Below are 11,426 nucleotides of genomic sequence, written 5' to 3'. Positions count from 1 at the left end.
TTTTTGAATTGCTTGAGCTACCACATGGCCAATCTCTCTTATTGAAGTATCATCAAGTGACACTTTAAATGTTTCTACCTACCTTCTGGCTTTTGGGATCAGTCTCAGAGACTCGCTTTTTTCCTTCAGTCAGGTTTCGGCCTTGCTGAGAGTCTTCAGCCTCTTCATAGCCTTGTAATCGTAGAACTTCCTTCCTTCTATGAGCTGGAAGTTCTTTCCTTATCATTTTTGTCAACTACCACTAGATCGTCTTGATTAAGATGCTTGTGATGTTTATTAATCGAGGCATCAACATTTTTGTATGATCATTCCTTTAGAAAGTTTCCCCTTAGCTTACTGCTGTAGAGCTTTTCTTTGGCATTCTATCCTACTAGTGTCCAACTAGATGTGCCAAAAAAATGTTTTTTGAAAACTATTCTGATTTGGTAGATAGCATACGAGATCAATCAAGTTGATTGATAGAAATAGGTTGATTAGGCACTAGGTTCAACTTTGCTTTGGTAAAAAGACTTCAAATTTCTAACAGGACGACAACATGCAAGAAAGGAAGCAAATAAGGGAAGTTACTCATTGTTAGAGAAACAAACCACTGAAAATTTGATTAATAGAAAAGATTAATTGAGCACAGAACAACAATTCTCTAGGGTGGAATAGTCATCATGCCAGGGAATTTGGGTACAAGAGACTCATGAATGGTTCCATAGATTGTAGATAGCATTCGGTTGTGAGAGATGTGTTGTTCGGATAAACTTGATCATAGTTACACTCGATAACCCGTTAAAAAAAATGCTCGCAAAGAACTCCCTGGAAACCATTTACGTCCATGTTTCCAATAATCCACTTTGGTTTCTAAAATCATTTAAGGCACACACTATGTGGTGCTGTCGATGTTCAAGTTCTAAACTGCAGAGCAATTGTAGTAGCTGTGTCTTTTACGTTCAACCTTCCAAGAACTGAGGACGCCAAGTACAACGCCATGGTCTGCTTTGTTAGAAGACTGTTTGAAATATTCTTTTCTTGTTTTAATACAAGAACGGAAGGCCATATCCCACGTACTGTTTAAATAGGGAACGAAAGAATATATATAAACCCCTCAAATTAAGGTATTTCTTCAATAAGAGAGATTAAAAAGAGCAGGCATCTTGGTGTTATTACAGTACGTGGTTCCATTTCTGAAACTTCGTGAGGCTTTAAGCAGCACAAATATTCAAGCATAGGGACAGGAAGCACGACCTTAACATAGCTAGAAATTATTTATTGTGGCAGTTTGTTGATCTTGCAATATCGATAGTCCTTGTACTTCTTGGTCTTATATTTTGCAGTGCTCTCATTGCTAACAAGCTGGGGCAAAGGACCAACAACCATCTCCTCCGGTGGCGAGCAGAACACCGGCCACGACATGCGCACCTTCTCCTTGTTCACAGTTGTTCTATGCAACACACTCTTGTACTTCCCATTGCTTACAATCTATATCAGATAATGTCAAATAAAAACATGGAGGAATCAAATGCCAAAAAGAAGCAATAGTTCCTTCAAAAAAAATTGAACTATACGTAGTAGAAAGGCTAAATAGCCATTCAACTCGCAATGCAAATAATTTTTTTGATTGTACTGTTTAGATACTGAATCAAAACCGCATTATATAAATTATTATGAGAACATTATGTTAAGCTAAAATGAGGATATGTAGAGGAAATATGCTACCTCAATCTGGTCACCAATGTGGACGACAATGGCATTGGGAACGTACTTGGCGTCCGACCAATGGCCATCCTTGAACACCTGCAGACCAGGGACTTCGTTGGGCACGAGCATGGTGATCGCAGACATATCAGTATGGGCCACAACCCCCAAAGCTAAGTCCGGGCGAGGGCACGGTGGGTAGTAGTTAATCTTGAGAAGTAGCTCCAGATCCTCTCCGCCAAGTGCTTCTTTCAGAACCTGCTCCTCCAACCCTAAACCCAGTGATAAACTCGCCAGCACTTCATCAACGACTCGCAGCAGGCATTTGGTGTAGTCCTCGTTAGCCTTTCTGTTTTCGCAGCACGCAAAAGAAAGGAGCAAGAAAGGAAGGTCAGAGAAAGGGCAGCATGTACCAGAAAAATAAATAAATAAAATAGTGCACTACTTGTCTCATCAACATATCAACTGCACACAAATCTGGGACTACAATGGCTACAGTGATCTTATCGGTAAAGCTACTGGAATATTAACATTATAATATTATACTAATATTATGTTATTATATGATAATATAATGTTTACTAAAATTTATGCTTCTTATGTAAATTAACTGATACTTATTTTGAACCTTTCATTTCTATAAACCAAATATGGTCTAGTTGTTGAAATCCTTATTTTATTTAAAATAAGTTTTAAAGGAATAACTAGAACTTATTTGTGTTCTCTTAGAGGGGTGGATTTATTTCATAGAATTAGAGGTTTTTATTATTTAATTAGAGGTTTTTATTATTTGATTGGAGAGATAATTGCAAGGTATAAGATGCATTGGACTTTTTGCCGAGAGAAGCAGAGCACCCACTCTTTAGCGACATCTGATAGTTGGCGAGCCAGTGTGTTTTCTTTCAGGTTGCCCATATGTACCGGAAAGATTTTTTGGACACGAGAGTTGGATGCTCCTACACCCTTAAGCAGTTTTCTTTCTTTTGATTGTGCCGATTATACTCATATGAGATTAGTGTGAGTTGCCGATGTAAAAAAAAAATATATTTATTCATCACAACCACTTCTTGAACAAAAGTTCGTCTTGTGGTATGCATATTTAAAAATATCGTATAGGACGGACTTCTTATTTTACTATATTTTCTCTAACGTCCTTTTAAACAAAAAAAAATCTAAAAATCAAAACGTAACGTGTATATCTTAAAGCAATTCTAACTTTTTTTTATTTTCTACTTGCATAAGTCATGGAACGAGGGTTACATGATCCAATTGGAAATTCTTCTTCTAAAGACACAACCCTAGAAAAGAGAGTTGCCTAAAGAAGAAAAAAATCGATCATTGCTTAGATCAACGGTCCTATAAAAGTAAGGGACCAACCCTTCCGCAGGTTGCATACACGGGACCATATACAACAAACACGTGGGGCTCGTTTGATTCATGGAAAAAGAAGGGGGGAAAAGTGTAGTCAATGAAAAAATAATGAGATGCCTCTTATTGGATGGAGTTTTCAAAAGAGAGAGACGGAAAAGTTGTATTCTCATGAGAATATGATTCCCATGTTTCATGGAAAAGTCTTTCCCATGAGAAACATGGAAAAGTTACTTTTCCTTGAGCCAGAAATCACTCTATTTTTATTTTTTTCCAAAAAAACCCTTCAGCATTAAAGAGGCATTAAAGACTTAATTTTTATTTAGGGTATAATAGGAATTACATATAACTTTTATATAAAAGTGGATGGTCAACCAAACATAAGCACTATGGAAATATGTCACTTTTTCATTGTCAACCAAACATATCAAAAATATTTTTCCAGGTATTCTTTTTTCAGGATTTTTTTTTAAAAATAATATTTCTAGAAGAAAAAATGTTTTTTGTGAACCAAATGAGTCTGGGGCCATGCATGCTTGCACCATATAAGCCAAAGGCCGGCGTGGAACACGAAACGAGAGCCCGGCATGGCAAGCGGCACGGGCGCCACGGGGGTTAGCGTGTGATATGTTGGATCGGCCGTGGGCGGTCACGAGTCCACAGCCACACATAAATAGATTGTCAGCAACAAAAATCTAAAATATCTACACGTCCTCTGTCCCGCAGGGGTTTGTTGGTTGGACCGATCCACCAACGATCCGCTGGTACATCGGATCTAACTGAAAACTACGTCTACCCTACTGCCTTGACCGTTTAAAATACTATTATGATAGCCTCGCTGTCTCGAGTCTCGACCATAAATAATACTATTATATTAACTTTTATATAGCCATTATAACATGCAGTCACCGATCCCTTCGGCATACGGTCGTCAATAACCATGCTTTAACATGATAGGAGAAATATAGGGAGCGAAAGCATGAAAGGAGAACGGCGTAGACAGTAGATGCAGACAAACAGAAACACATATTATATAGTTAAAATAAATATTTATAATAACAGATAAAAAGATGATGATTATTATGGCATATTATATAGCATTAGAACAATTCATCATAATATCCAGGAGAATTCAAACCTATAAGACGGCGGGTTCTTGGGCCAGATGCTGGGGTTAACGCGAGACTGCGGCCATATATTGTGGAAGAAGAAGTCCACCCAAGCCTTCTTTCCTTCCAAATCCTTCTGCAGCTTGGATCCGTACCCTTCCAAGGTTTCCGACTCTGGCTTCATGGCGTATGCCTCCTTCTCTTCCTGGGGAAGCTCAAAGAACTCCCTTCCCACGCGCTGCACCTCCTTGATCACCTCAGCTGGGATCCCATGGTTTACGAGCTGAAAGATTCCCCACTCCTGGCCGGCCTTCACCACGGCTTGAACCACGCGGTCACGGTCAGGGTCCGCGAGATCCACGACGGGGATCTCCGGGGCCGGACCGTGGAACGTGGTGGTGCCGGGCCTCTCGTGCTCCGATCTGATAAACTCCGAAGGTATGGTGTCCAGGGCCTTGCTCAGGGACGCGATGGCTTGCACCCTCTCGTCCTCCATTTGGCATACGTTGGAGAGAAGAGTAACCGGTGAATGCAGGGAGGGAGGGACTACCAATCCTAGTGATACATATAGGTCCCGCCTTGCGGGTTTTGGCAGATGAAGTGGCGGGGTAAAAGTAAAACGGGAGAAGTTAACCAAAAAAAAAAAAAAAAGGTAAACGGGAGATGGGAGTGGGTCATTTTGGATCCTTATGTGACGGGGCTCGAGCTGACGTGTGATGAAGCTAGCTTGTTCACTCGATAAGTGCAACCAACCCCGAGCAAATGTCACTCCCGTACTGCAACAAAATAGCATGGATGAATGTCAACGTCATGCGGGTCACGTTCATGTTGACGAACGGGAGGTGAATCGTACAGACATTCATGGTGGGTACTCGTTGCAGAAAAGACAGCCTTTATGAGAATTTTTGATGGAGTTCGGATCCTCTGCGTGTTCTGCGTATGCACCGCAGGGAAGGTCCAGTTATCTCCTAGAAGCTTGATGTAACGCAGCAATGGTGATGTTTCCGAAAAATTGCCTACGATGGTATAATGTGTGGTGCGTGCGAGATGCGAGTCCGCGGGTTAATGTACCGGTGTGGCCTAACCATGCGCGAATTTGCAGAGGCAAGGATGCGCGGTATGGACTGCAGCTTGGGTATGGGGGTTCGAGCTACACAAGAGAGTTGCACTATTTTTTTTTGAAAGATAGCCTAGGAATGTTTGCCGACGAGTTCTGTACTAGCCAGACAAGGAATTGGCATTCCTCCTTTGTGCCTGGATTGTGAGGTGGACGAGTCGGTGGACCATGTGCTATTCCAGTGTATGTGGGCGAGGGGGACATGGAGGCTGTCCAAGATCCGGGAGGATACTTGGAGCCGGAGGGACCACTTTCTGGAAGGAGGTTCAGCATTGGTCTGGTACCCCTCAAATGCGTCGTATGGCTATTAGGGCGTTTGCATAGCTTATCATGTATGAATAGCCAGGAACGCTCGGATATTTGGCGAGCTCAGTCTGTCCCTACGACTCGTGATGGAGCGGGCTCGGACACAGGCAACAGAGATTCTCCATGCAGGTTTAGATTACATACATTTGACAGCTCGGGATACTTGGAGCCCCCACATTGCTTCAGCAACTTCTTTGACGGTTTTCTTCAATTGGGAGCCTCAACCCTCGAGTTTCCTCGAAGTCAATTTTGACGGCTCAGTTCTCGATAGAGGCAGGAGGGGAGGGGCCGGATTTGTTATTAGGGGCCCGAGTTCCAATGTGGTGGCAGCGGGGGTGTTAGATCTTCAACACCTCGATTTTAGGAGTAGAGTTACGAGCGGCCTGGATGGGATTGCATTATGCGCGGCATATGATTCAGGCGAACTCCATCCTCTTGGAGGGTGATTCGGCTACGGTGATCAGCTGGGTCCGAAGGAGCCCGAATAGTGATGGAGGAGTTTATCCTCTGCTCCGTAATATTTGGTTGATGGTGAGGAAGGGTATTACATTTCAGGTATAATGAGGCTAATGGGACGGCGGACTCGGTAGTGGCATATGTAGCGAGCCACTCAGAAGGCACCCTATGGGTTGGGGAGGGTGAGATGCGAGGTATATTTTGAGATTTTTTGTTTGCCTATTTTACTGGGTGTATTCATATCCGTAATATATAAAATACCTGTTTTAGCCATATTTAAAAAAAAAAAAACGGTAGCTCAGTCTACTGTAGCGCGAAAGGTGCACTGAAGAGAATTCTAGATTGTAAGGAGAAAAAAAAAAAAAAAGAAAAAAAGAAAAGGAGAGAATTCTAGGTTGGCAATTTCTACGGTGCCCCAAAAGGTAAAATCGTCTTTTACTCGGGAAAAAGGCTCTGACCATCCCACTTAATGTGGTTGGTCCAATTTCGTCCATTAGCAACCGTAGTCTGCGTGGCTGAAATGAGAAGTTTCTTTTTTCAGAAAAAAACAAGGGGGATGGAGAAGGCAGATGAGACTGCCTTTGCCATGGAGCTGTGGGTGATGATGAATAGAGGCAAATCGGTAGGAATAAGGATGCAAATGAGTCGGATTGACCCATGATCTGATCTGGCATGACCTATTTAGACTCGATCCAATTCAATTTAAAGGACCCAGGATATTGGGTCGGATTCTAAAATTGGACCCATTCTATTTTTGGATCGGATTAGAGTTTACTAAATTTTAATTCGATCCAATCCGACTCATTTGATTTTTAGTGCAATTTTGGATTTCCTACCCTATAAATCTATAACCAGACCCGATCCGACCCAAATCCGGTATACTGTTAGGGCCCACAGGGGTGCTTAAGCGTCTCTAGCTCTCCTTTCCTCTAATTTTTTTTTGCATTCGAGGACGAGAGAAATGGAAGAAATTATCTTTTGGGTACCGTCGAATGACATAAATTTTATATTAAAATTTACGTTGGTTACATTAAATGAGAACATTGTTTTCCTAAGAAATTATCTTTTGTGTACTGTCGAATGGCAAAATAGAGTTAATTTTTCTACATGGAAGAAAATGGGTTCATGATGAGTCCTTTGCGGTCGTTGAACTTTGTCATGTGTATTTATCAAAACTACTAGTATGTTTAGAAAAAATAGCAGTAGATAAATTCTAACAAATTCAAAGGATATCATTGTCGAGTTATATATGGAACCGACCTAGATCTGACTTGGACCTAAATTTTTTAGGTTGGGACCAGGTTATATATGGACCCACTTGACTGGACCCAAATGACCTATTAGGTTAGAAATTTTAGTTATGGACCCGATCTGACCTGATCTGATCTTCTATTAGATTAGGTATGGATCCAATATTAGGACCTGAACAAGAAACTGGGTTGGGTCGGAGTAACTCATGATCCGGTCCGATAAAACCCATTTGCACCTCTAGGTAGGAAGGTAGGTGCCAGCGGGTTGGAGGGTGAAGGTCGTGAAAAGAAGAAGGCATGGAGGTGAACCTACAAGGAGGCAGGCGACGACAAAGGAATAGGGTTCATGAATGGGGGAATAAATTAAGGGTGGGGGAGGCTATTAAAAAAATGAAAAAATAAATAAATATATATATTTTAATAGTAAAGGTCTAGGCTGCGCCAGCTTTAGATCTGACCCAGCCTAGAATATCTGACTTGGTTCAATCAAGTTGGAACACTTTTCAAAAATAATAATAAAAAAAAAGGTGGCAAGTGGTTCCTAATCGGCCGAGAGACAATTATCCTAGCTACGCTTATCTAATTAATGGTTAGGATCTTTTTCATATTTTCATAAAAAATAATAAAATAGCACCATAGCACAACCATGGAAATGATAGCCATTGGGCCATGGTGCTATTATAATGGCCATTTTAACAGTCTGATCTATTTGGATTTTTGTTTTCAAAGGCATGGTAGGGATCCATCCGAGAGAATGCATTAATTAAATAGATGAAATCAGGGTACAGATAAAATAGAAGAGATACATAGACAACAGTTGTAGAGAAGACACCGGGCCGAGCATTCACTCTGTTCCAAACTTGCTTTGAGTACGTGGAATTGGATATGGATAGAGACAGCCAGATGTCTGTACGTGGGCTCTCGACCGTCTAGAGTCCAGATACTGATTTAAAAGTTCGGATACCTATTTTAAGGGATACTTTTTCATGACCAAAGAATTCAAAAGATACTTTTCGGTTATTTTTTTTTGAATAAAATCTTAAATTTTTATAAAATAGTATCAGAGACTAAAGAATATTACAGCACGAGTTCATAGAGGCCGATTATAGGCCGACCGTGATGCTTGTAATTAGATTTGAATGAATTTGAACGCTTAGCCTGATGAGAACGTTAGAGCATGAATAAGGAGAGTATGTGAGGACTCGTGCATACGTATGTTTAGGCTCACATTGTTTATTCGTTAAGAAGATCTTAGGTACTTATATAGGATCAATAAATTTAAATAATACCTTCCGGCTAGCCTTTTTGAGTGAGGTCTTGGATTGTTAAAAATGATGTCAGCACAAACTCGGCCCATAGCCTACATGGACTACGAGGCACTATAACATGAGTTCATAGAGGCTGACCACGGGCCGATCGTGGTGCTTATGATTAGATTTGAATGGATTTGAACCCTTAGCCTGACGAGAACGCCATTAACTAAAAACTATTAAACCCAAAACATAAACTTATTTGACATTTATCATATACTTTTAGATACAATTTTTACTAAAAAAAAGCACAAATTCTAATATTAAATTTGAAATTAAACAAAGACTTTGTGATTTAATTATGCAGAATCAAATCTTAATCCTTTCCCTTAGACATGGCTATTCATGACGATCAAAACACAATCAAACTTGCAAAAATTCAAAGGATCCTACTCTAAGAGGTGCTCAGAGTCAAATAAGATATTAGTTGACCACACTAGGAATAATGCAACCTATAGAGCTTCCATCAAATGATCAACTACTTAGTTTCTATTTTTCTTGATGGTCAGATTATCTCAGAGGAAGGTGCTAATCCTTTTGAATTTATCCCTATCAAATATATTTTCCTTCTAAAATGATGCCGGTCTGTCTTTCCTTTGATCAAGAAATCTATCTTAAGACATAGATCATAGATGGGGAAACTTTGACAAATCCCATACATGGTTTTATACATTAAGGCTAAGTTGGTCCGGCAGCTGTATTTTTTTAACTTGCATTGCATCATAACTCAATCTTCACCAAAAAGCATGGCCTCTTTCTTTGATTAGGCTTCCCAAATCTTTTCTTCTACTGTACCTCACACATGGAATATGAGCTGATGCCTCCCTTATACTTTTTTTTTGACTATAATAAAAACTACCTTATTGTCTCGTTTTGATCCCATCTTTGATACTCCAATGGTGATGGTGCATGCTAACTGAACATCGATATGGATCAGTTTTACATGGTATTTGCTATGATATCATGATTTTGCAATCAATTTAGTTCATATTTTTTCTTCTATTATTTTACATCAAAAACATGCTGGAAGAAGGCAACAAAAAAGATTTGGAAACTACCAAATTACTATTTCCTTTCAAATATTGTTTAATATGGGCTAGTTTTTTTGTTAGAAAACTGGCTGGTGAAGGGATTAAATTAACAAAAGAAATCACTAAGGGAATGGATCCTCGGATAACTAGGAAGTGAAGTTGCATTGAAAATTATTGTTCTCTGTAGTATTCATGCATCATCATACCACATTAATTGTATCACTATAAAATAATTTGATATCATAATTGTTGCTGAAAATTGGACCCGGGGCGGCCGCGAACCGAGGGGGGAGGAGCTCCGCTGCCGGAACAGTGGGTGGCGGCGCGTCGGCTGGTGGCGTCCTCCTGGAGAATCCTGCAAGAAAGCCGGTGGCCGGGATCTCCGGCGCCGGCCCTCCGAAGCTTAAGTCAGAGGGGGCTAGTATGTGAGGGGAGTAAAGGAGGAGAATGAATGTTTCTGTATCCGTTTGTGTGTCTGTCCTCCCTTTTCCCCCAGGTTCTCTTTTATAGAAAGATATTATGTTACCTGGGAGGTGACAGGGTAGATTGTCTTTTTCGTGATAATCGGGCACGATCATGCTCATTAATGGCGTTGTGGAGAATAAGGCCGGATCAGACCGGAGTCAGCGAACTGTCATGGTTGATCGGACCCGTTGGAGTGGTTCAACCGCCGGCCGTGGTGGACCTGGGGTTCGTAGATGGCAAGTGCATTGATTGCTGAGTGAACCGGTGATCAGGGAGAGCCATACGCTTTGATGGTTCAGTGATCCGGAGATCATCTTGAGCCGTGTTCATTTAATGGTTGAGTGCATCGGAGGCCCGCAGGAGTCACACGCATTAATGATAGGGGGTGCCGAAGGCCTGCGGAGGTCACGTGCCTTAATGGCTCAAGGATGGTAACAGAGTACGGTGGAGTCGTGTATTTGGTCGTCAGATCCTCTGGAGGATTAGGTGGAGGTTGGATATTTGGCTAAGGCACGGGCTTGGCACGGGTGCCGAGCCGAGCCGGTTGCTTAGCGGAGTGTCTTGTGGTGAGGTCGGACGCTTTTCTGGTCGGCGCTCCTCGATTGGGAGCCTCTCTGGTCGGCGCTCCTTGGTCGAGCACCTTCCTGGTCGGCGCTCCTTGGTCGAGCGCCTCTCTGCTGGTATGACTTGGGTTTTCCCCCAACAATAATAATTAGTGATTACTATGTATTAAAGTTATTAAATAATAATTATCATTATTATAATAATATTACCATAAAATGATGATGATCATTATATAGATTATAATAAGAATCATTATGATACAGTAATAATGATGAAATAAGTATACTAATGATCATAACGATAATAGTTATATTATCACATTATAACAATTATTATAGTAATATATTATAAAGTGTATTTGATATAATAATAATAATAATAATAATAATAATAATTTTATAATTATAGTTTACTTATTAAAATAATTAATATATAAAAATTATATCATATCAAATGTCAATGATCTGAGTGTAGTGAGGAAAGAGCAGCTTCCGATTGCAACAAATCTTGTAATTAGAATTGCACTACTTTTACATTAAGTACTTTGAATCATTGCAGTACAAATATAATATACTATTATAATTATAGATATCCAAACAGCTATTCTAAATATCTTCAATTAAATTATAATATTTATACTGCGCTCTGTCAACTTGCAGCCAAACAAACAGCCGACCACCGATCCCATCCGCCCATTCTTTTTTAACTCCCTTATTTGACGTTTCTGATTGGCGATATCCATCCATCCAACGATCGGCGTGCGATCC

General features: G+C 40.5%; 1 protein-coding gene across 1 annotated transcript; it reads right to left on the bottom strand.

Moving 5' to 3' along the window:
• Positions 1-1,081: 1,081 nt before the first annotated feature.
• Positions 1,082-4,735, bottom strand: FLS1 (flavonol synthase 1). Its single transcript, XM_008799059.6, has 3 exons — positions 4,190-4,735; positions 1,705-2,032; positions 1,082-1,467 (listed from the first exon to the last, which is right to left on the bottom strand). The coding sequence occupies exons 1-3, from the start codon at positions 4,654-4,656 to the stop codon at positions 1,255-1,257; spliced, it is 1,008 nt and encodes a 335-aa protein (XP_008797281.1). The 5' UTR covers positions 4,657-4,735; the 3' UTR covers positions 1,082-1,254.
• Between the last annotated feature and the right edge of the window lie 6,691 nt (positions 4,736-11,426).

Source organism: Phoenix dactylifera, chromosome 15 (assembly GCF_051530095.1).
Source record: "Phoenix dactylifera cultivar Ajwa chromosome 15, Ajwa_hap1_PhDact_Kaust_v1.1, whole genome shotgun sequence".
NCBI classification, from domain to species: Eukaryota; Viridiplantae; Streptophyta; class Magnoliopsida; order Arecales; family Arecaceae; genus Phoenix; species Phoenix dactylifera.
Note: the sequence above shows the minus strand (reverse complement) of the source record. Positions and strands in the feature narration are given on the sequence as shown.